Below are 25,689 nucleotides of genomic sequence, written 5' to 3'. Positions count from 1 at the left end.
CAAGTGTTATTTCAAGAGCAAAGAAGTTAAACTTGTGTAGCTAAGTGTAGAGTCTCCTGATTTAGAAGGTCTATGTCTTAAATAGGATCCAAGATCTCTTGTGACGTTCCTATAGGCACAGCTTCCAAAATCCCCAGGAGGAGGGTCAAGCCTCCTCATTATGAGTCACCACACTCAGGGAAGCCCAACCCAATAACTTTTCAACAGATGTGTTCATTTGCAGTCCTTCCAGCCAGATTCAGCTTACCAATCCGGGATCATTCTTATCATAACAACGTAGCCTGCTTATGTGGCTAACATTTCACCTTATCAGGTTTCCAGGGTAACAAAGCCAGAAAGTTAACCCAAGATAAAGTTCTCCATAGAGAGAGAGAATTTTAACCCTTTACCCACTGTTGGCATATGTGAGTATAAACTCAGATCTTTTCTTTTCCTTTCTTCCTCCTTGCCCTTCTCCTCCTCTTTCTCCTCCTCCTCCACCTTCTTCCTTCTTTTAGAAAAGCTGGGGCCGGCACGGTAGCTCACGCCTGTAATCCCAGCACTTCAGAAGGCCAAGGCAGGCGGATCACGAGGTCAGGAGATCGAGACCATCCTGGCTAACATGGTGAAACCCTGTCTCTACTAAAAATACAAAAAATTAGCCGGGAGTGGCGGCAGGCGCCTGTAGTCCCAGCTACTCAGGGCAAATCATAGGGGCAATTACTCTCACGCTGTTGTCGTGATAGTGAGTGAATTCTCATGAGATCTGATGGTTTTATAAGGGGCTTTCCCCTTCCTTTGCTTTCATTGTCCTTCCTGCCACCATGTGAAGAAGGACATGTTTACTTCCCCTACCACCATGATTGTAAGTTTCCTGAGGCATCCCCAGCCATGCAGAATGGTGAGTCAATGAAACCTCTTTCCTTTATAAATTACCCAGTCTCAGGTATGTCTTTATTAGCAGCGTGAGAACAGATTAAAACACTGGTTATTTCCCAAACATATTCGTCCACATGATTTTATCATGTATGCCTCTTTATGTTGGACTAAACCAGTATTCAATGGCACACATTTAAAAATATTGCTATTCTCAAGTAAATTTGGACCCCTCTGTTCATAGCTGTTGAGTTGTACACTGCCAAGAATAACTGATTTTTATTCCCAAACCAGTTTATGCCAGTTTTACTTAGAGATTATTACTAGGGAGGCCGAAGCAGGCCGATCACCTGAGGTTGGGAGTTCGAGACCACCCTGACCAACGTGGGGAAACCCCATGTCTACTAAAAATACAAAATTAGCTGGGTGTGGTGGTGCATGCCTGTAATCCCAGCTACTCAGGAAGGCTGAGGCAAGAGAATCGCTTGAACCCAAGAGGCAGAGGTTGCAGTGAGCCAAGATCGCACCACTGTACTCCAGCCTGGGGAATAAGAGCGAAACTCGGTCTCAGAATAAGTAAATTAAATATTATATAAATGAATAACGTTCATATGTCCATTCCTGTTCTTATATCTTCTCAGCTTGTTGACCACAGTTCCCTGGGCTGAATTTTGTGAGTGCACCCTTACTTTGTTCAGCTTTTTATCATTATCAGGAGAGAAAAGGCAAATGTTGCAAAAAAAGAAAATAAAAAAAGATAGACTTGGCAGTTTTTTCTAATAGCTAAACTGTGACCTTGGCACCCGTCCCCTTAGAGGTCAATAAGAGGCACTTGTCATCATCCACAAGCAGAGAGTCAGCTAAAGACTGAGATCACCCCTTGCTCATCAGGTCCTGGTTAAGAAGCTTATGAAGAGCAAAAGAAAGTTCAAACTCCTGCCACAAGCTAAATAAGTGCCTCTAGGGTCAGGCATCATCAAAGAGGGTCAACTCATCAATGTTCACCAAGCAATTTGTGATCTGAAGTGTTGCAAGAATGCTAACATTATATGTATCTTATGCTTTACAACTGAAGATGACACATCAGGAGGTGATAGCTCTGTGTTTTTGACGCTGGCTGACTATAACTTTGTGCAGACCTTAACCCTGGCCCTGCTGCAGCCACATATCCTTCTTTACAGGATAACCAGGCAATTTGTGGTTTACTGCCTGCTGTGTGTGTCCTGTGCAAACTCACAGTGTGCTGAGACATGACTGCCTAGTAATTATCAGGTGCATATTGAATGCTCGTGCTCAGAGCTTTTGTTGAGAAACACTTTCCCTCATCCCACCCTTTGCTCCTCTCCTGAATTTCTACCACCATGCATCAGAACAGATCATCTATAGAGATACTCTTAGGGAATGCCAGTCTGCCTGTCTTCCCTGCCCACATGCTCCTACCAGGGCCGACTTCACTCCCAGAACAACTCAGAGAGTTGAAGTGATTTGCCCAAGACCACACAGCTAACAATTGGCAAATGTGGCATTGTATCTAAAATACTAGCACAGGGTTGGGCACAGTGGCTGACACGTGTAATGTGTAATCCCAACACTTCGGGAGGCTGAGGCGGGAGGACTGCCTGAACCCAGAAGCCTGGTCAACATAGCAAGACCTCGTCTCTACTAAGAATAAAAAATATATTAGCTGAGCATAGTGGCATACACCTGTAGTCCCAGCTACTCAGGAGGGTCACTTGAGCCCAGGAATTTGAGGTTTCAATGAGCTATGATCATGCCACTGCGGTCCAGCCTCGGCAACAGAGTGAGACCCTGTCTCAAAAAATAAAATAAAATGTTAACATAAGCTTTTAAATCATGTGTTTTCCCTTTCAGTGAGGCTGAGTAGAAATCTGGGGAAGAATTAAAGCAGAGATTCCAGGGATATGTTAGGGCAGAGCAGGACTCATGGAACGACAAGGGGGTTGATTTTAAGTTGAATTGAGAAGGTAGAGTTCGAAAACACATTTTCAGAAGTCCCCGTGTTGCTGCCCACTGGATGCTTGTTAAGATTATGTAATACTCTTCAGTACTATGTCTGTTGTTTAAGTGTTCTGTTAATTGGGATTCTTTTGGTTGTAAGTGCCAAAATCCAATTCAAATGCGCTTAAATAAATATGGGAATTTATTGGCATAAACGTCCTATTAACTAAAACTAGATTTTAGTTCCCAAATGATAGTGTTAGCATCTCTCTATCCATCTCTTGACTTTGCTTTTCACAAGCTGCCTCTCACTGCAAGGTAACTCAGCAGAAAGGAGAAAATGCTTCATTTCCAGTAATTTTAGCAAAAGCTTCAAAATTGGCCTTTATATTGCTAACTTGAGTCATATGCCCACTCTTAAACCAATTATGGTGAGTGGAGGATATGAGGGTGGTGCTGGATAGAAAATGCTGATTGGGCAGCCATACGACATAGGTCTATTCCTGGAGCCAGAATGGAGATTAGCCTCACTAGTATAGCATCTTCTAAGAGTCGGGGAGAAATGATTCCTGATTTTAAAAAAGATTAGAATGAGGTTACCAGGTCAGAAGAAGCTAGGCACCCAAAACAGATGATGTTTACTTGTCATCTTATTGTAAAGTAGGGTTGCACCCCAGGATCCCATTCCGAGGAGTTATTTCTAGATGTGAGAGGTGTACACCATGCACAAGATCCACTGTCCTGGAAACATGAGCAGGATTCAAGAAACTTGATTCTCCTAAAACTGTATCTCTGCTGAATATATCCCACTATGTCTTTAGTGCCAAGAAGAATGCCTGAACCTAATAGGCCCACATGAAGCATTTGTTGAATGAGTAATTTAAAAACACACAGAATGGAAACAGAGTTTCAGTTTGGGACTATGAAAAAGTTCTAGACATGAATAATGGTGATAGTTGCACAACATTGTGAATGGATGTAGTGGCACTGAACTGTGCACTTAAAAATGATTAAAATGGTAAACTTTTATATGTATTTTGCCACACTAATTTTTTTTAAAGAAGAAGGGGAAAACCTTAGGCATTAAGGAAAACAAGATTTTGGTGACTTCTGGATTTTTGCTTTCCGTTTAAGCTTGCCTTAGTAAGTCATTGGACCTCAATGGCTAGGCAGTCACTGATGGGAGCAGAAAGAAGTGTACTTATCCAGCACTTGTCCACTGAAGTTGAGCCCAAACATTGGCTGTTCCCTACTTTACAGAAGAAGATCAAGGGATACAATAAGGTTGGGATTAATGGACGTCAGGAGGATTTGCTTTAGGAATGCATGTGATATATGAAAAGAGTTCAGCCAGAATTCACAAACTCTGTTGTCTCCTATGGCCAGCCAGGCAGGTAAGCATGTAAATGAATCAGATAATGTGAGTCAGGTGGAGATCCACATGCTTCCTTCGAACAGGCCAGTCACTGCTCATCTCAGGCCAGTTATTGCCTTGAAGAAATACAGGTTCAGTAGTGCCTGGTCTCACGGTTTTTCATGAGAAGCCATATGTGTGGAATCTTACGTGAAATGTTTCCATTTTTGAAAATGTTAGCAATCACTTTTTTTTTTTTTCTGAGATGGAGTCTTGCTCTGTGGCCCAGACTGGAGTGCAGTGGTGCAATCTCAGCTCACTGCAAGCTCTGCCTCCTGAGTTCAGGTGATTCTCCTGCCTCAGCCTCCAGAATAGCTGGGATTACAGGCACGCCCCACCATGCCCAGCTAATCTTTGTATTTTTAGTAGAGACCGGGTTTCACCATGTTGGCCAGGCTGGTCTCAAACTCCTGACCTCATGATCCACCCACCTCAGCCTCCCAAAGTGCTGGGATTACAGGCGTGAGCCTCCGCGCCCGGCCAGCAATCACTTTTTAAATGTTCTACGGTAGCATGGTAAACAGAACACAGCTATTTTCCAGATCTTTCCACTTATTTCCAGTTTCTTTCCAAGGATAGACTCTTCACTTTTTAACAAATGACAGTAATGATCTCATGTATTTATTTATTTATTTTTTTAAGTTTTTCAGTTTAAGGTGGCACAAATGGTTAGGACAGATACCATCACCCCAATTTTACTCTTGAAGCCATTGAGACTTTATGCGGAGGGACTTCAGCTTGCACCCAGATCATGTGAAGCAATGTTCTGTGCCATGTGACTTCAAGAGGGTGCTGTCAAAACTCCCCCGCAGGTTTCCTTATTTGTCATTTATCTAGATGAATTCTTCCTCCCTTACACTGGAGAAAACAGAGTTTCTCAATTTCCCATGACTCTCTTTGTTAGTCAGATGGGAGAGAAAAGTCATTACCTATACGAACCTGTAGAAATAGATTTGTGTATTTATCAGTAATAAATACAATAACCAGGGAATTTAAATCATATAATATTTTCCACCTTGCCAGAGATGGATTTTTTTTCCCCTGGGGAAACTTTTAACTTAAGAATGTGTTTCAATCTCCTTGATGTGTTGGAATAATCATTAATGTTTACAGTTGCTGTGGCAACTAGAGATGCTGGCAATTGAGTAGGAAGGGAGCCTGAGAGAGGAAGATAAGCTGTGTCAATTGAACATCTGTCAAACAGTTAGCCAATTTAAAGTGACAGACAAAAAGCTAGAAATCGAAGGTGGGTACAATGTATTTGTTAAGTTAACAACATCAGTTTTGTATTGTTTTGCCACTATTACAGAGGGATAATTAACATTTATTTACATCCACATAAAGGGAGCATTTTCTATGGCGAATATACGGTTGCAAGTGTAAATTTTTATGCCATAATCATCTTAATCCATCTTTCATGGCTGTTAGTTTGCAGTTTCGATATCCATTTGACAGACTTTTGCATTTTGTTGGAGAACAGAAGTGAAACACTATGCCTCTGATCATATGCCTCTCCAGGCACTCTCCTCTCCTTATAATAAAACCACTACTCACTTAAGCAGAGGCAGTGGCCTAAATATTGGCCACACGCGTCTCCAGTACTCTGTCTTACTCTCATGGCAGTTATCATAGATCAATTAAAACTCCTTTTTCCTCTGAGTCTCTGGCATTCTGAAAACCCTAACACAGCACCTGGATAGCCAATAGCAATTTGGCAGGACTCGGTAGTGGAGTCTATTTGCAGTCCCTGTCTGTTAACGATTTCTCACCTTCGCTTGGCGTTTTATTGTTTACAAAATATTCTTACTTGCATAGTCTTACTTGGTCAACAAGCATCTAAGGTGGGGGTTGTTATCCCTTCTTTACATGTGAGAAAACTGAGGCTTAGAGAGATTAAGTGATTTGGCCAAGATCACCTAGTTAGAAGATACCTACTTACCTACTGCCTTTTCCACTGCACTGTAAAAGAAAATATCAGCAGGTGAAAATCTAGGGTGATGGGTTTCAGTACTGCCCTAATCACTTACTAACTAAAAAGAAGAAGAAAAAAATGATAAAACAAGAAAGTATTTAATCCTTCTTTAGATAGTTCTGTCTGCTTCTGATAAAGGAGAACTGAACAGATTTTTTTCCTAGGATGCTTTCAGCTATAATCTGTAATACATGAACTCTAAGTAAAATGTAATTGCTAAGTTTCTCAATTACAGCATTTGTTTATTACCAGGCCACACCCACCTCATGGCTGCATTCCCAGTTTCTTCCCAGATCTCAGTTTTTTGAAAGTGAGAGAGCATATTAATTTTATAATTTTTGCTACTTCTATTTGTTAGCATAATAAGCATACTGACACTGTATAAATGATCACAAGATTTAATTTTCTGGCCTGGCTTTGTTTAATGTTAAGTTTTAATGAGTCATCTTTTCTCTCTGTTCCTCATTTTCTTTTCTAGAAAGCAGGATTATTACCTCCAAGAGATGAGTCGAATGAAGTAACATAAATGGAAATAATTTTAGGAAAATAAAATACTGTCTATGATAAGATATTAGGGTAGCTTTATTCCTTATAAATTCTGACCTGGTCTGATAATATTAAGTAGATTATAATTTAGAATGGGTCTTCAGAATAAATTAGATAATAAATTTGATAATAAATTTGTAAGTCATCAAATGATTCTATTCACCATCTTTGCCTTATCAATAATAATAATAAACATTAACATTTGAGTGCTAACATGTGCTCGACACTGTGCTGACTATAAGTAGCAATTTGCCTACAGTATTGCATGTGATCCCCCAACCATCCTATGGTGTGTTATTATTATCTCCATTTTTCAGATGAGAAAATTGAGTCTTAGATATGTTAAGTCACTTTCCATGCTCACAAAGTAGTGGTAAACCAAGGTTTCAAGACCATGTATGTCTAACCCCAAGTTCTAGAGTAGATACTTGACCAGTTATAAATAATACTTAACACATCCAAGGTAAAGATATTTATTTTAAAATAGAACAAAGCATGGTCTTGCCTAGATGTCCCATAAGGAGCTGTGATCATCAGATGCCTACTTTTTTCCTTTAATTTTTTTTGAAGCTGACTTTTTTCTTGCAAGTCTTTGTGTTATTGTAAAGAATTACAAGAGTCATTGGGAAGAATCCACCATTTCTAAGAACCAGTTTTTACAAATAACTATTTTAAGTGGTAGCAGATGGATAGGAAATTAGTATACAAGTATTTTTCAAGGGGGGCTTAGGAACAATGGTAAGAAGAGGCCGTTAGTAAATGGAGGAAGGTAAAATAAGTCTCTAAAGAGAAAAAGAAATGACAAGGGTTTATATTAAGAAATTTTTCAGATACTTTTGATCACAGGGCATGGAAAAAAAAAAAGCCAGTGTGCACTAGGGAGCTTTTTATAAAATGAATTTATTGTTTTTGTTTTGTTTTGTTTTGTTTTTGAGACGGAGTCTCACTCTGTCGCCCAGGCTAGAGTGCAGTGGTGCAATCTCGGCTCACTGCAACCTCCGCCTCCCGGGTTCAAGTGATTCTCCTGCCTCAGCCTCCCGAGTAGCTGAGGCTACAGGTGCCCGCGACCACGCCCAGCTAATTTTTGAATTTTTAGTAGAGACGGAGTTTCACCATATTGGCCAGGCTGGTCTTGAATTCCTGACCTTGTGATCTGCCCACCTCAGCCTCCCAAAGTGCTAGGATTACAGCCATGAGCTACTGTGCCTGGCCTAATTTATTGATTTTTTTTAAAGCATATTACCTGAATAGAATATTTCTTCTGAGTAGAGTTTCTTGAGGAATTCAACCACCACATGTACTCACTTCTCTGCCTGTCAGTTCTGAGTCCTAGTTTCTTCTCCCAGACCAGCTTGTCAAAAGTACATTAGACGTGAGCATGGGCCCTTTGTGCTCTCTGTTTTGGAGTCTTGAAACCAGAGGAAAAAAGACCTGTTTGTTCAGTTTGAATTTTAAAAATCTCTGATTGGCTGATTTAAGTCATGTGATCCTTACTGAACCAATCACTGTGTCCTGAGGTATGATTGGTCTCCTGTGACTCACTCCCATCTTTATGCTGGCCTTGGAGGAATGATGACTGCCATTCCCCAAAAACCATTTGATGAAGCATTGCTAAGAAGATGAAAAGTGCCTTTCTGGCAAACCTGGTAATAAAGCCAAACTCATAGATTATTAATCTTTCATCTAGTCCTCTTCACTGTACCTCAAGGCAGAACCGGATCATTGCAGCCAGCGATGGTCTTTTTTGTTTTTAAAGGTCCAGATAAAAGAAGAAAATACCTTTATTTTGAGAAGGATAGTTCCATTCTTTATAGACCCACAGACGAAATGCTTTTGTTATTGGTTTCACAGGAGCATTAGCAAGACGCAGGGAAGCGGGGAAAAGCATCTTGGGCCATAATGAAAACTGGTATTTTATTTTTCCTTCTTCTTCTTCTTTTTTTTTTTTTTTTTTTTGAGACGGAGTTTTGCTCTCGTTGCCCAGGCTGGAGTGCAGTGGCGCAATCTCAGCTCACTGCAAACTCCACCTCCCCGGTTCAAGCGATTTTCCTGCCTCAGCCTCCCAATTAGTTGGGATTACAGGCGCCTATCACCACGCCTGGCTAATTTTTTGTATTTTTAGTAGAGTCGGGGTTTCTCCATGTTGGCCGGGCTGGTCTCAATCTCCTGACCTCAAGTGATCCGCCTGCCTCTGCCTCCCAAAGTGCTGGCATTACAAGCATGAGCCGCTGTGCCCAGCCGAAAATTGGTATTTTCTTAGCACATTTGATTAAGGGTTAATTTGTGCTCATGATTTAAATGTCAGTTGTCTGAATTTTAGATCACAAGTTTAATTAAGGAGAATGTGGAATTGTTTAATAATCTGGTGAAAAGGCTGTGTATTGTTAACTTGTGTGGGAGTTGATTATATTACTCGAAAGCTTGCTGAGTCAGTCATATTACTGCTTGAAGCCTTAAAAAAAGTAAATAATTAGAATTAAATTGACATTTTCCACCATTCAACATTTTTTCATTATTCCTGAGAATCCATTTTAGTTCCCATATTGAATCTTCTTTTTTCTTTCTTCACAGAAATTGCTTAGCTTAAAGTAATAAGACAGATTTTGATTATGCTGTGAGAAAAAGCAAAATTTCTATTAATTATGATTTGTCCAGTCAAAATTTTCCTAGGAAATATCTTTAAGTGCTGATGGTACAAGTGACCCATCCAATACTGATATTTCAGGATTTAACTGGTCACCTAGTTCCCTGAAATTGTGAGTACTCCTGAATGTCGCTATGGGGTTAGATACTGTGGCATACAAAAGAAAACAAGAAACAAGTTGTCCTGATCCCTACCACAGTCCCCTTCAACCATAGGCCTGGCACATTAGTCAGGGTAATCACTGCTGGACTGCCATGTCATTGGCTTAGTTAAGCTGAAGGTTTCAGTTGTAGTGGTTCCTGGCATAGGAAAAGAAATCTTTGTCATGGTCTCAAGAGATGTCTGTTTTAATCCCAAATCTAATTCCACTGATAGTCTTTGTGGTCTTGGAATAGCTTATGTAATTTTCTATATCTCACTTTCCCTGTCTCTCCAATGGAACTAATCCTTATTCTACTTATTTCTAAAAATTGTCAGAGGCACCAAATGAGATAATGGATATAAAAGTGTTTTGAAAATGTGAAGAAGTAGGAAAGTTGTGGTTCTGCTGATGGAGATGGAGGCTTCCTTAAGGTAAACAAAAGTATCTGGCTCACTGGGTCCAGTTTAACTTTCCTTGTGCATGGAGATGTCTTATTCAGTCCAGGTGTTCCTGTCACCTTTGAGTAACTGTGGTCTGACCTGTGGCCAGGTCACATGGGTGTCATCTGGTAACTCTAGTTTTCATCAACATATGTCATTTAGCGTAAGTCACATCAGGTGGACTAACTTCACTGCTGCATCCTTTCCTTTCTGCCTTTACTGAGTCCTTCTCATTCTTGGCCAGTCAGTCATATTTTCTTTCTGTCTTAGTAAACTTAGTAAACTCAGCAAAACCGCGCCAGAGAGTCAGAAATAAATGGAAAGGGAAGGATTTTTAAGGAAAGGGGCTCACACATTCTGATTTAAAACATATATTTTGATAGTCCAGAGTTTTTTTTTTGTTGTTGTTATTTTTTCCCTCCTCTGATTTCAGCGAATTTGATTTACCATCAATGGTCTGATGAGAGAGATATACTTTCTTATTTACAGGGAACTTCTTTCTCGACTAACACTTTGGGCCTGGAGTTCAGCAATAACACTGTTGCTCCAGGAAACTTCTGGCATTTGGAATTCCACTTTGATTCAACTAATGCTTACTAAGTTGATTTCACCAGAGTAAAGTGTGTGTTCTCTGGCCGTATGTATTCTTGTCCACAAGCAGTCTTCAAGACTGGAAGATGGAGAAGAGATGAGCAACTGAACTATTCTAATACAGTTAAAAACAAATTTCAATGTGTGAAATAATGTGCTGGTTGCTACGAGGCAAAAAAGAAACAAACACTTATTTTGTTGTTGAGGAGAGACCACATGTAATTTTCCTGGTCAGGAAATGGCATTTTGCAAAAGATAGTGGCTGAGATAAGTAAAGCAGGGAAACATGTCCCGAGAAGAAAGTGCACAAGCCTTGTCAGAGAGACTGAAAAGCACCCGGCACACAAGGGGATCAGTGACTATTTTTCCACTTTACCTTAAGCAACGCTTCTTAGCAGTATAAACCTTTCTTAAAATACAATTTTGTGGGGAAGTGCAAATTTCAAAAACAGAGGTCTCTGCTTAAAGCCCAGATGGACAGGCACAGCCCTCCCACTGTGTCTTCTCTTTGCATCTAAAAGTGACCCCTGCAGGAATACTATGTACTGTATGAATCCATTAATCACAGATGCCCCTCCTCAGCCTCCCTAAAGTTTTACAACTCCTAGCTTGAGGGATCCTCCCCCAGAGTATACATTAACAAAGAGTAAAGAGTAGAAAGCTTAAACTAAATAACTTGGGGTCCTGTTATGGAAGGATTTGAATGTGAGCTGGGTGCATTTTACTTAATCCAGGAGGCAGTGGGACTCACAGAGGATTTGTGTGGGAAGGAAGGAGATGACTCAAAGCTGCCCTTTGGTAGGATTAATCTGACAGCATTGTGTGGGTTGGCCTGGAGTGGCGCTGAACCTGATACAGACAAAATAGTAGGATGTTCTTAGGCCAGTGACAGATGACGGTGAGACAAAAAACCTCTATGGAATTCAAATCCACAGGACTTGGATGCTGATTTTCTCCCCAGCAATGGGACCCACACTCCTTCCTAGAGAGAACCTGGGATCAACCCACAGGGCTTGTATGAAGGGGGCATAAGTGTGGAGCTGAAAGAGTTGTATCATCTGATTTTGTTCTGTTCTCCTGCCCCTTGAGAAAAAGCCATATTCTTTCTGAAACTGGGCATTGAACTTTGATAGTTGTCTCTTTAGCTTTTATGTGCTTTCTACATTATCTGAAAGTATTTTATACTTGGCTATCAAAGGGTATCCATGCTTCAAGGGATTAACACTTTTAAAATGAACTTTGTGTGTTTGAGCTCTTTGTAAAATATGGTGATACCTTTGATTTCTTAAAATACCAAATTTTTAACAAATAGCTGAAAGAAACATTCTTTATCCCCCATGAACAGTGTTTCCATCTGCCCATCATAGTCCACTGCAGCTGCATCTCTCTGCCATGGCTTTACTGGTTTGATGGTTTGATCACACTGAACAGACTGGGCCATCTATTTTTTGTTTTGATTTTTTGAGACATAGTCTTGCTCTGTTGGCCAAGCTGGAGTAAAGTCGTGCGATTATGGCTCACTGCCGCCTTGACCTCCTGGGCTCAAGCGATCCTCCCACCTCAGCCTCTCCAGACTTCTGAGTAGCTGCAACTACAGGTGTGAACCACCATAACCAGCTAATTTTTTATTTTTGTAGAGATGTGGTCTTATTATGTTGCCCATGCTAGTCTGGGCCATTCTTTGTCATAATCAGGCAAGGGTCTAATGTCAGTTCTGTGTGATTTCAGCACCCCACTTTTATCCCATCAAAATACTCAGATTAGCTTATATTTGTTTTCTTCAGTACCATTCTTATACCAACAAAAGTATGCAACTAAGGGTCAATTCCATTTATTTGTCTTTGTGTCTGTATCCTAAAGCAGGGGTCACAGCCTAAATTGCCTATAAATTCATATAGGACTGGTATATGGAGTAGGGAATGGTAGAGGCTATGGCAAACTGGAGACTGAGTGCCTGTTCCTCAGTGGAAAGCTGCTATTCACCTTTGACAATCATTTGCCTGATGGAATGAGAGCCTAATGTATTCAAACCTTTTAAAACTGTTTTTCAGAGTGTGGTCTTCAGGCCAACAGCATCGGCAGCACCTAGAAACTTGCAATTCTTGTCCCTCCCTGTTCCACCTCCAGAATAAGAAATTCCAAGAGTGAGATCCAGCCTTTTGTGTTATAAAAAGCCTTTTCAGTGATTGCGATGCTTACTCAAATTAGAGAACCACTTGTTATAGTGGACATTGTGTTGTATCACTCAGATTGCTTTTGAGGACTGCTATTTGAGGACTATGTTTGTTTCAAGAAAAGCCCAATATCAAAGCCAGGCACAGTGGCTCACACCTGTAATCTCAGTACTTTGGGAGGCCGTGATGGGCAGATCACTTGAGGTCAGTAGTTCGCGGCCAGCTTGGCCAAAATGGTGAAACCCTGTCTTTACAAAAAATACAAAAATTAGCCAGGCACGGTGATGCATGCCTGTAGTCCCACTTGGGAGGCCGAGATGGGAGGATCACTTGAACCCAGGTGGTAGAGGCTACACCCCTGCACTCCAGCCTGAGTGACAGAGTGAGACCCTGTCTCAAAAAAAAAAAAAAAGAAAAAGAGAAACCCAATATCAAGATATATATTTGATTTTTAGTTTTTTATTATTTATTTTAAATTGACAAATAAACATTGCATATATTTATGGCATACAACATTTTAAAATACGTATACGTTATGGAGTGGCTAAATGAAGCTCATTAACGTGTTCATTACCTCACTCACCATTTTTTCTATGGCAAGAACTTTGAAAATTTACTCTCAGCACTTTTCAAGAATAGAATACATTGTTACTAACCATACCATGTTGTACAATAGCTCTCTTGAACTTATTCCTTCTGTCGGACTGAAATTATTCTTTGACCAACATTCCTCCAACCTCCCTGCTCCCCAGATAGCTTCTGGTAATCACAGTTCTACTCTCTGTTTCTATGTGTTCAACATTTTGTGATTCCGCATGTGAGTGAGATCATGCACTGTTTGTCTTTCTGTGCCTGGCTTATTTCACTTTGCATAATGTCCTCCAGGTTCATCCATGTTGTTGCAAATAACAGTATTTTATTATTTTTATGGCTGGATACTATTCCATTGTGTATATATATCACATTTTCTTCATTCATTCATCCACTGATGGACACTTAGGTTGATTCCATATTTTGGGTGTTGTGACTAGTGCTACAATAAACATGAGAGTGCAGATATCTCTTCAACATTTCATTGCCTTTGGATTTTCAGTTTCATAACATGGGGAAACTATAACAGACACATCCACTTCTCAGTCTCAGTCTGTTCTGTGTACTGTCACTTTTCAGCCTCCACTCCAGTCCGAACATGCTAACAAAAAGGATGCTTTCCTGTTGTTTTTTTTTTAAAATGACTTCTTCCTTTGCAGTGTGCAAAGTTTACTGACTCCAGATCTAGGCAATATTTCTCAAACTTTCTCACTGATACAGTTCTGAGAGCAGAGGAGAGACAGGGAATGCAGAATTATGTGCTGAAGCCACTGACTGCAAGTACAAGATTTTGTTGAAGCCTTTCCATTTACCTTTAAAAATCATATAAGTTGTATGTCCTATTTTGTCATATACTCATATTTGGCTTATTGTCTAAACAATGAGTTAAATTACTTTCAAGTTAAATTCTGTAACTTCCACCCACAATTTTTTAAAGTAAATCTGCACCCTGGAAAAATGCCCAATTTACCCCCCAAAAAATAGAGGCAAGAAAATAAGAAGTTACATGTAAGAGGGGGATGTTATAAATCATACTCAAACATATTCAAGAGCCGTATACCTGACCAGAAAATGCACCTTTTGCCATCTTGCTTTTCCATACCTCCACTGCCACATCTGAGCGAGTAAATAGCATGTACTAAAAATATCTTGAACAAAGCGAGTAGTCTCTTAGCTGGAAGGCTTATTTTTAGAAATACCTGGCACAAGGTTGGATGAGATTTAGTACTAGGCCTTATCTAATCCTTGCCTCATATTGGCACCATTTCATTTCTTCAAAATCAGTACTGCAAAGACGGTGTAAAGCTTTCACTTTATGTGCCAACACAAATTGATTGGAGGTAATTGCCTGAAACACTGTATTGAGAATGATTCTCAGTCTGTGTCTGGCAGAATCAATTATAAATGTCAGCCATGGGTGTAGGAGTGGCAACTGGTGGTCCAAGTGACAGATACCTGTCATCCCTGCTCTGCTCAGCACTAATAAAAAATGAAAGCAGTGTCTGAACCCTGGATGGTCCTGCTCATTGCTTGGGACCTGTCTAAACCAAGTTCTCTGGACCACAGAGTATTCCTAATAGGGGTCCTGACAGCTGCAGTCATGATTTCAGCAACCTAAGCTGCAAAGGGTCATTACCATCATTATAGGTTTAAATACTCATTAGTCTGTCTTCTAATTAATAGAGGTACAATATCTCTCCCATTTCCACACCTTCAGATCTCAACTCATCTCAGACACTGCCCCTCCACTCTTGTTTCCCAAAGCATTGTTCACTGGATGACAGCTCACATATCACTTTATATTTATCATTCTGTGTCTTAGTATAATTAGAAATGTCATTCAGAGGCTTCCTCTCTCAGAATCCAAAGTCTATTGGTCATTCTCTTCTTGAGAGAGCTCTTTCACATGACATGAGTGGTTTTGGTTTCTTCTGAAACCAAACACTCTTGCCTTCTCCTGCTACCTGTTATTGTGCACAATCATCAGTGCTATTTAGTTCTTGCAGTTCCTGGTGTAGTTCTTACTTTCTTGGGGAAATTTTTGGGTTGCTCACAATTTATAACATTTTTTTTTCACAAAGGTCAGAGAAAGACAAGGTATCAATCCATTTACAAGAAGATAATTTTTGTTGAAAAAAATGCCAGAAGAAACTCTAAGAATTTACATTAATACATTTGGTGATCAGTGTGACTCTTGGTTTAGGCAGGGAAGGTATTCTTTTAATTATCCTATTTTTCAGATGAGAAAACTGAGGAATAGAAATTACTTTCCAGCTGATTAAGTACCGAAGCAAAGACTCAATTCATGTCTCTTGACACCAATTCCAGAGATCTTTCCATGGACTTATGCCATTTTTCCCTTTGCTCAGCACACTGATAACTAATTCCAACCCCTGTCTTTGTAACTACTCTCCAGCATTTGCCAGCACACCTCTCCATCTCAGCACTGAGCTCAGTGCTTTTGCAAATAACTGATGTTTTGTAAATATTTGACCAACAAATGAACCAATGGATACATTCATTTTACCCACTTCATTTGTAGAAATCACTTAAAATACACTTTTCATATCTACTTTCTTAGAATTATATATCCATTTAAATTCAACTTCACAAACACTGTGTAAAAAATAGGATACATATTGATAAAACTATCAAAAGGTAAGGAGACTCTATCATGCTGTTAAAATCATTTATTAAGGTCAAAATTTGTTACAATGCAAAGACTACCATTCATGTCTCCTGACTTAACTCTAATATCTTCTTTCTGCAAGACACAACACAGCTTAAATAAATAAGAGTGTGTGTGTGTGTGTGTGTGCACGTGTGTGTTCTAGTTCTTGACCTTGCCAATAACTACCCATGTGATTCCTAGTAAGTTAGTGGGTTTCCTTGGATCTTTCTTTCCTTATTTGTCAAATGAGCATGTTGGATTTGATGGTCTACATATAGAATGTATGGAATGATGAAAGAAACTGAGACATCATGTAGTCCCACTCCCCCAATTTATAGTTAAGGAAAACTGATTCCTTCTGGCTCCAAAATACATTTTTAGAGGAACATATGGCTTCCTAACAGAATCAGCTCTTCTGAATACTGGGGCTACCCCACAGTCCCATCCCTGCCACTTGTCAAATGTGTGATCATGATCCACTCATACAGTTTCTCTAGACTTCAGTTTCCTGATATGTAAAATTGAAAAAGTTGGACTAAGAGCCCTTTCAGGTTTAAAACTTTGAGATTAAGAAAAAGACATCTTTGAAAACTGACATCTTTGCCACTACTGGGATATGACTCAGAACATAATGAAGCATAGTATAGCTCTAGAAATAAATTGGTGTCAAGAACAATTAAAGAGCAACCATCCAGAGAATTCTGATTGATCATTTGTGTAATCTGTTCAATGAGTACCTGGATTTGAAAATTGCTTGATTGGTGTCTTCTTTTAAAAATAACAGCCATACATCATTTGTTGTTGGCTTAGAGATATAGAAAAAAGAACCAATTAAGAGAGCTTCAGAGTTAATTTCCAATAGATTTGTATGCTGCAAACCAAAAAAACCATTGCTAAGCCTTTCTTCTTTAATGAGTGTCACAATACAACTGGCCTCAGTAGTTTTCAGTTGAGCACCAGAAGTTTCACAATCTATTTAATATGTTGCATTCCAAGTATCTGTTTACTCAGTTGTTACAAATTGCCAATGGGACAGAAACTGTCTGTCACTTCCAGAGAAATTAGTGTGTGAAAACTTATCAAAAGAACTCTGTCAAGTTTGAGTAAGTATAAATACTGCATGAAAGTCCCTAAGGAAATCAAACTGAGTACCATACACTTTTGCAAGTTGCAGCACATAAAAGTTTATTTTGTTTTATTTACTTGGCTATATTTTTCAGAATGTTGATAGTGCTTCATGTAACCCAATGGATTAATGTTTTGCTCTGATAAAAATAGATTTTGGTTCTTAAGGGAAATCTCAATTGTATATTGAGCAATATAAAAATACCAGATCTTGGTTTCAAATATGAAGAGCTCTTACTTTTTCCTAGATGGGACACTAGAATGAGAGTTAAGCTAGAATGCGTAGATTATAGTCTGCCTCACCCCTTTTTGGTGCTCCAACCTAACCCTTTCAAGACCTCAGAATTTTCTTATCTTTAAAACGAAGAAATAGGATAAGCGATTTGTTGGGTATGTTTTAGTTGTACTACACTTTTCGCCTGCTTTGATGTCTACATTCTCATTACATTATATTCCTCCTGCTCCTTCCTGATTGCCCTGAAGAGATAAACAAATAAAAATACAATATTCCAGGTGGTGATATTTGATTGTGAAAAAAACTAAGTTAATATGTTGCTGAGAGATTTCCCCTGTTTTAAGAGCTTAGTGCTTAGCCCAACATGTTCTCACCAGTACACCAGCCAATACTTTTCTGCTGACCTTCCCACTTCAGGACTCCACAGTATTTACAAACGTCAGAAGTTGAACCATGTTGGTTAGGTTCCTTAGCATCTTCTGTTTGAGGCTCTTATTGGCAACTATGGTTTCTTCTTTTTTTTTTTTTTTTTTTTTTCAGCATAAGAAATGGTTACGCTGTTATATTGTTATTACAATTGGGGAAGCATTACAACTTTAATTCAGTATTTTGTTGTTGTTTTCTGTTGTTCTGTTTAATGTTAATGATTTTGTAGAAACTGAAGTAATACAGTTAATAATCCTTATATTCTACTTACTGTTTTTTTAATTGAACTAACTGGTACAACGTTTCCCAAACTAGGTTTTTTGAGCTATGGGGGTTAGATGGTTGTGGTGGTGGTAATTCCACGAGCAAATAAGTTTGGATGCTTAAACACTCTCTAAGGAGTTTCAAGGGCATTGGCATGACAAAATCTCTTGCCAGTCCTGAAAGAAAAAAGTTAAAACTCTGTTTTACTTTGTATAATCCAGTACTTCTCTAAGTAATTTGATCATGTAACCCTTTGAGTTTTAGGGAGGTGGGGGTAGAAAACAAAGAGTTAATCATCAAAGACCACTGTTTAGGAAATGCTGCACGAGGCACTTCCGGTTGTTTGCATCTCTCACTAAGTTACTTTAGTCACAAAAGCAGTGAAACCAAAGGAATCAACATGTTTTTAATTAGATCAAATAGCATGTTAATTGAATTTTCAAAAAAGTTTTACTTCTATAATGATTAACCTGTTGAAGTGCAACACCAATAATAACTAACATCTGTACAGCCCTTTAGAGAATTCAGAGTGCTTTCACATAATCAGATCCTCACCACATACCTGCATCACATTTAAAATTGTCCTCATTTTATGGACCAAGAAGCTGAAAATGAAGTTTAAATGGCTTCCCTTATGTAACAAGGATTTGAACTTTAGTCTTACTTTGTTGTTGCTGTTGTTGTTCCTCTCCAATTAGAAAAATAATGAAGCAGATGCCATTTTCCCAATATCGACTTTCTAGTTGCTAAATGAGCCTCCTGCAGAATTCAGAGAGCCTTGCAGCCAGTAGCTACTACTGAGCGTTTTGAAAAATATTGCAGGAGAAAAAAAAATCATTTCCTGGCCAGGCGTGGTGGCTCACACCTGTAATCCCAGCACTTTGGGAGGCCAAGGAGGGCAGAACACCTGAGGTCAGGAGTTCCAGACCAGCCTGGCCAACATGGTGAAACCCTGTCTCTACTAAAAATACAAAAATTAGCTAAGCGTCATGGTGGGCACCTGTAGTCCCAGCTACTTGGGAGGCTGAGACAGGAGAATTGCTTGAACCCAGGAGACAGAAGTTGCAGTGAGCCAAGATTATGCCACTGCACTTCAGCCTGGGCAACAAAAAGCAAAACTCCATGTCAAAAAAAAAAAAAAAAAATAGTTTCCTGTATTTGATTCCAACTCTCCTTGGAGAAATGTGGGTTGATTAATATTGTGCTGGTAAATTATATTCTAACTTCCATCATGAGACTTTGGAGGTGCTAATTTATACTTAAAACTCTCTTATAAATAATTAGGGTAATCTTCTCATTTTGCATAGGAGAAAGTTGAGGTGCTGAGAGATTACTAGGTTTGCCTGAAACTCACCTATTGAGTATGTAAGGGGTGCACTGCTATGCTGTTTGTTAAAAGCCTGCCATACAGGATAGTAGTTCTTCACGATGTATTATAGGGGCTTTTCCTCCCCCAGATTTTAGTTTCTTGAGGAAGTAACTACCTTTCTGGAAAGCACTTGTATATTTACACTGAGTATCCTCTTGATATCAGCATGGGGTTACTTATAATTACATGCACATGCGTAAATAAAATGATTAGCCATTCTCATATAAACATAATTATATCTTTCTAAAATAATACATGTGGAAATGTTATGATCCAGTAATAAAGGGAAAGCAATCTGCATGACCCCTCCTTTGTGTGTAAACAGTGGATTATTGAGGGAGAATATGTTTCCTGTTGCACATTCAGTTGTTGAGGTCAAGTACAATTGGGACACATTGAAGGATTACAGTACAAAAAATGCCTTTTACAGTAATTAGCGTTCTCTCTACAAAACTGAAGTGACCTTTCTGCTATTTTCCAAGGACACTTTATACATCTAGACTAGCTCAGGATCATATGAAAAAGTGACATGTAAGAACTCAGCCAATAGTTCTGAGACCAGTGGCCCCATTACATTTAGTTGTTCCCTCACCCTCCCCTCAACAAAGTAATTTTTGAAGATAAAGTGGGACATGTTGGCTAATCAGTGCCAGTAGCTAGTATATAACTTCTCCAGCTTGGACAAATCTGGAAATTACACTTTAAAGAGAGGAATCATGGAATGCCTGGAGCTGAAGCAGTTTGATTTCCTTGGAGCACAATAGTTCACTGCAGCAAATCATTTAAACTCACTGTCATTTTGCGGTCTTCTCTGAAACGGAAAGCATGGGCTCATGTGGTCCTTCATAAAACATTTACCTAATTCTTATAAAAATTAGAACTTTCAAAGGAACATTTTCGGATACAAATGCCTATTAAATTCATCCCAGTGATATTATGGGATATCTGTGAACATGTTGCTCTTTTATCACTATTTCATATCCACTCTCTCATGGATCTATTTTTTTTTAATACGGATGTATATTTGTGGAATCAGTCAACTAGTCAGTCAGTGTGTACTTAGTGAGTATTTGCCACAGTATTAAACTGCTCTCTTACTAAAATGATGGAAAAGTATTCAACCTCACAAGTGAGAAGAAAAAATTTGAGTTGATAGTAGGAGGCATTGGGAGAAGACTGCAATGAGACTCAGGAATTATTCTGTTTCTAACTAGAGCTAAGAATTTGAATAAGTTACTGTGTTCCTAGGTGCCAGTTTCTCAGTTAACAGAAATAAAACTATCAAATACATTGGAAAGCATTAAGTGCTATGCAAGTATGGGGCATTATGACGTAATATAATGATTATTATCTATAAAACAAAAGAAATGATCTAAATAGTTTCCAGGGTGGCTTCCAGCATTACTATATCAAGATTATAGACACCCTGGGTCTGTAATTTGAGCATTACTCAATACATGTTGCATAGTGCCTGACACATGACTAGCAAACTGTAAATGCTTAGCCCTTGACTTAAAGAGGTTGGACATCGCTTAATCGGCTATCAGTGTATCTTTTACTTCTCTGGAAATAAAACCTTATTGACTGACAGTAGAAAGGCTAGTAAAATGCCATGGGGGACTGTGATTACTTCCTATCTATATTTAGTAGGCTGAAAAAGAGTCACTGGGCAACAGTATATAAATTTTTAACCTGATCATTTCTTTCATGAAAACAGTAGAGTTCCAGTGCCAAAAGACATATTTGTAATGAAGATTTTTTTACTTTCAGAACTGAGTTATGCCTGGATCTTCAATGAATACCCTTCCTATCAGGATAATCGACGCTTTGTTTCTCAAGAGACTGGGAATCTGTATATTGCCAAAGTAGAAAAATCAGATGTTGGGAATTATACCTGTGTGGTTACCAATACTGTGACAAACCACAAGGTCCTGGGGCCACCTACACCACTAATATTGAGAAATGATGGTGAGTTTTCAAGTAATTTTGTTAATTTTGTTTTTTGCAATCACAGGATGAATGTGGAGGTATGTTATGTTATTGGCACACAAAGCTTTATTGGCTAGATTAAATGTAAGAAAAGTTTAATGCTGCCTCTATTTGGCACCCATATTTTCTCCACTTGTGTAAGAGATAAACCCATGAATCCATTTTGGAAAACTAATTAGAAATCTAATTGCTAATCTCAACAGGAATAGAATGAGGATTTAGGTGAATATAAATAACAAAGGAAGGTATTTCTTGTTTCTCTCCCACTTAAACTGTATACACAGTCAGAATGAAGTGAAAGGTTGAACAATTAGCTCATTAATCAATTCTCTGTAATTTAGTATCCTGTGTCCAATTATCCAAATAACCTCTGGATTTACAATACTGAACGCATAGTTCCCACGACAGTGAAATGTAGACATAACAAGGCTTATTTGAGACAGAAGTTTTAATTCCCCACACTATTAGAATATTTCAAGAAAATATATGAAATTCATATATTCTTAATTACCTAAATGACTTAACAATGTGTAGTAAAAATCACCATGTACTTTGTAAAGACAGCCGTGTATGCCAAACTCTAGGAGTACTATGCCCTTTCCCACCACGGGTTTTTATATATGCTGTTGCCTCTTCTTGAAATGCTCCTCCTTTCCTTAGTCCCATCCTCTCAGCTTCTCCCTTGGATAAACTGATAGTGGTTCTTCCAGTTTCTTCAAAGATGTCACTGTTTCCAGGAAGCCATCTCTGCTTGCCCGCCCTGCCACCCAACCATGCTGCGTCAGGTACCTTCTGCATCGAGTCTACGACCATACCCCCCAAGATCTCATAATTCTGCATCACAATTGTCTGTGTGCTTCACTGTCTGTCTTACTAGCAATATGCCTTTTTAAAGCATATGTAGTACCTTATTCACAGCCATCTCTGCTGCACCTGGTTTCGCACCTGGTACATCGAAGATTCTCAATAAATATTTGTTGAATAAATTCAAACAAAGACATAATTAAGCCCTTCAATAAGGGCTGGTATCATGATTTAAGCAGTCCTAGCGGACATGTTCAGGTTTCTATTCTTTTTAAATCCTTTTACTGTCTAGTACACATTCAGATCTTCCATTATGAACAGGAATGACGAGACCCATCACACAAGTGAGGATACCGTCAGCCAAAAACATTAATAGCAAACATCTACTTGACACTTAATATGTGCCTAGTCACTGTGCACAGCACTGTGTGTGAATTATCTCATTTAAATCTCAATCAATTATATGATAAACATTCTCTTTTGCAGACGGGGAAACTGGGGCTCAGCCACATTTGTTAAAAATTAATGGCTCCGGCCGGGCGCGGTGGCTCACGCTTGTAATCCCAGCACTTTGGGAGGCCGAGGCGGGCGGATCACGAGGTCAGGAGATCGAGACCATGGTGAAACCCCGTCTCTACTAAAAATACAAAAAAATTAGCCGGGCATGGTGGCGGGCGCCTGTAGTCCCAGCTACTCGGAGAGGCTGAGGCAGGAGAATGGCGTGAACCCGGGAGGCGGAGCTTGCAGTGAGCCGAGATCGCGCCACTGCACTCCAGCCTGGGCAACAGAGCGAGACTCCGTCTCAAAAAAAAAAAAAAAAATTAATGGCTCCAAGATTTCCACCCAGCACCCGTGTCTTACTGACTCCAGAGCCTGATATCTTAAACCCTCGCAGTGCTTCGTTGCGTTATACTGTAACACGTCTTATATGAATTTATACAAGAAAAACTTGACAAATGCAAGACTGGAACTCAGATTTCTGTTCTCCAAGTTTGTTACTCTTCCCCTGTGTTTTGTCAGTGAACTTTGTGCCCAAGTGAGGCTCTGAACCTGAACCTTCCAGAACAAAGTATTTACATACTAAGCAGCTCTGAAGAGAGGGTCTGTGCATCCTTTCTACATAGACTACACTGTGGAATTTTTGAGCAAATAATTTAGATTTTAACCATTCATTTATTCATCCATTTAACATACGTTTATTTAGAACTTCCTATGTGACAGCCACTATGCTGAGTGCTGGTGAACAGGAGGCACTTGCATTCTTCTGGGGGATGCAGACACAAAGAATCAAACAAACATAAACAAAACCAAAATCCTATTATTTTAGATAGCAGTAAACCAGTATGATAAAATAGCAGCTCTGTGGTGGGTTGGGGGGGCAGTGGGTGTCTACTTTAGACAGCCGTGGAAAGCCTTTCTAAGGAGGGGACATTTGAGCTGAGATATGAATAGCAAGAAACCAGCCCTCTTAAGATCAGAGGGTGGAGCTTTCCAGACTGAGTTAATATCATATGCAAGAGCCCTGAGGCCTGAAAAAAAGCACTCAGCATGTTCAGGAAACACGAAGAACAGGGCATAGTTGAAGCATAGTGAGCAGGTAGGAGGGTGGATAGAATTAAGGTTAAAAGAGAGTTTTAACCTTAATTAGAAACAGGAGAAATTATCAGATTTTACTTGGAGTGCAGTGAGAAGCCGTTAGAGAATTGTATGCAGAAGAGTGATTTATGTTTTTAAGAAGATTGCTTAGCTGCTATGTGGAAAATGGACTTTCAGAAAACAATAGGGAAAACTGGAAATCCAATGAGAATACTACTGCAATTAATTCAGTTGGGAAATGATGGGGAGTGAAACTAGGGAGTAACAGCAGAGGAGAGAAATGGATTCAGGATATAGTTTGCTGGTAAAGCTTCGAGAACCTGCTCATTCCTTAAATGTGGGAGACAGTGGAAGAGAAAATCAAGGATGACACATAGGTTTCTGGCATAGCAGCTGAGTGTATGGGAATGCCCTTTACTGAAATGGTTTTACTGCACAGGTTTGCAAAGGAAAAATCAAGAACACTATTTTAAACATTATTTGTAAAACCAAATACATAACTTCTCCCTTGGCAACAGGAGGAATTATTTGTTTTGTGCTTTTTTGGCCGTCTTTCTATCATAACATTCATCTGGTATATTCGTATTTGTCAGCTTGCCTTCCCCACCTGGCTCACATTGTGATCAAGGAAAGATCATCGTTTTCATCCAGCTTTGTGCTGCACTCTAGCACAGTGCTTGCCACATGGCAAATGTTAAATTAATATGTTGGATTAAGCTGCATTATATTCAATAAAACTGAAAATTCTTATCAGCTTAAAGAGAAAAGTGGGTAAGGTACTAGCTCTGTCAAAAGCTATCAGTGCTATCTTTCCAGACTGACAGATGAAGAAACTTTCAAAAGATTTTGTAAGAAATCACTTAAAAATACAGCCCCTGTGGCTTCTACCCAAATGCACTTAGGCCAGAATATCTGTTCAGTGGTATTATCTCTTTTGGTCTATCAAGTCATAGATGTAATTACATATTGACTTTGATATACTGTGACATAGCCAGGGACAGACATCACACAGAACTGCCTCTTCAAACAACAAGAAACAAGCATTCAGGAACACAAGCACTCCAGAATCATCACGTACACTTCAAACTGCCAACAACTCTGCCTTTTCCCTGGCTTTAGATTTATCTTGATTTGTCTGGTATATCTTCATAGAGATGACAAATGTTTTGTATTAAAATATTTTATCACAAAGTTAGCAGACTAAAGATCTCATTCTTCAGCCATTAATACCCACTCATTCTTAATTTCCATGAGCATTGCATGGTAAAAATTCACGTCTTTTCCGTTTACACTGGAGTATATAAAATGGACACTCAAACTGTGTTACTAAGCACAAAATAGGTTATTTAATTAGCTGTTTTCTGAAGATGAGAGAAAAGGGGAAATACAAATCAAGAAGAGATTGCAAAATAAAGAGGACATTCTCGTTAAAATCTATTCTGTGAGAGCAAAATCAATGAAATTCTCTCTCCTCAAGATCTGGGATTTGGTGACTGTGTATTAGATTGGTAAGTGCAGGTGAGTGTAGAATTTGTACAGTCATTCTGATCATTGAAGCACACTCAAAATTTCACATCCTCTGTCTGCCTCAGAAAAGGGAAAAAAAGCAAGGCAAAGGAGTTTGAAGCCTGAGCTGAACTAATTGCTAGACTTGTCATTTACCTTGCTAAGAGCACATGTAGCTGGGAGAACTGTATTTCCCCAATATTCAGCTTGTTTCTTGGGCATTTCAGCTAAGCAGTCTGGACTATGATTTCTTATTTGTACCCGAAAGGCCACGGTGAGTCATAAAAGTTCAACAGTGAACCTTGGCTCAGTTCCTAATACAAATGAGGTGTGATGAGTCCCATGTCTGTTCACTGACCATTTACCACTCACCCCA

The 25,689-nt window shown here is 39.2% G+C and overlaps 1 protein-coding gene across 12 annotated transcripts in view; it reads left to right on the top strand.

Moving 5' to 3' along the window:
* Positions 1-25,689, top strand: part of CNTN4 (contactin 4) — a 985,842-nt gene that overhangs the window by 761,770 nt on the left and 198,383 nt on the right. For all 12 annotated transcript variants that reach the window (XM_055259613.2, XM_055259617.2, XM_055259612.2 and 9 more), the window contains one exon: positions 21,189-21,386. In XM_055259613.2, the coding sequence (XP_055115588.1) occupies positions 21,189-21,386 (198 nt within the window). The remainder of the gene's footprint in view (positions 1-21,188; positions 21,387-25,689) is intronic.

This window comes from Symphalangus syndactylus, chromosome 21, assembly GCF_028878055.3.
Source record: "Symphalangus syndactylus isolate Jambi chromosome 21, NHGRI_mSymSyn1-v2.1_pri, whole genome shotgun sequence".
In the NCBI taxonomy this organism is placed as follows: domain Eukaryota; kingdom Metazoa; phylum Chordata; class Mammalia; order Primates; family Hylobatidae; genus Symphalangus; species Symphalangus syndactylus.
The sequence above is the reverse complement of the archived record's forward strand: the minus strand, read 5'-3'. Positions and strand labels throughout refer to the sequence as shown.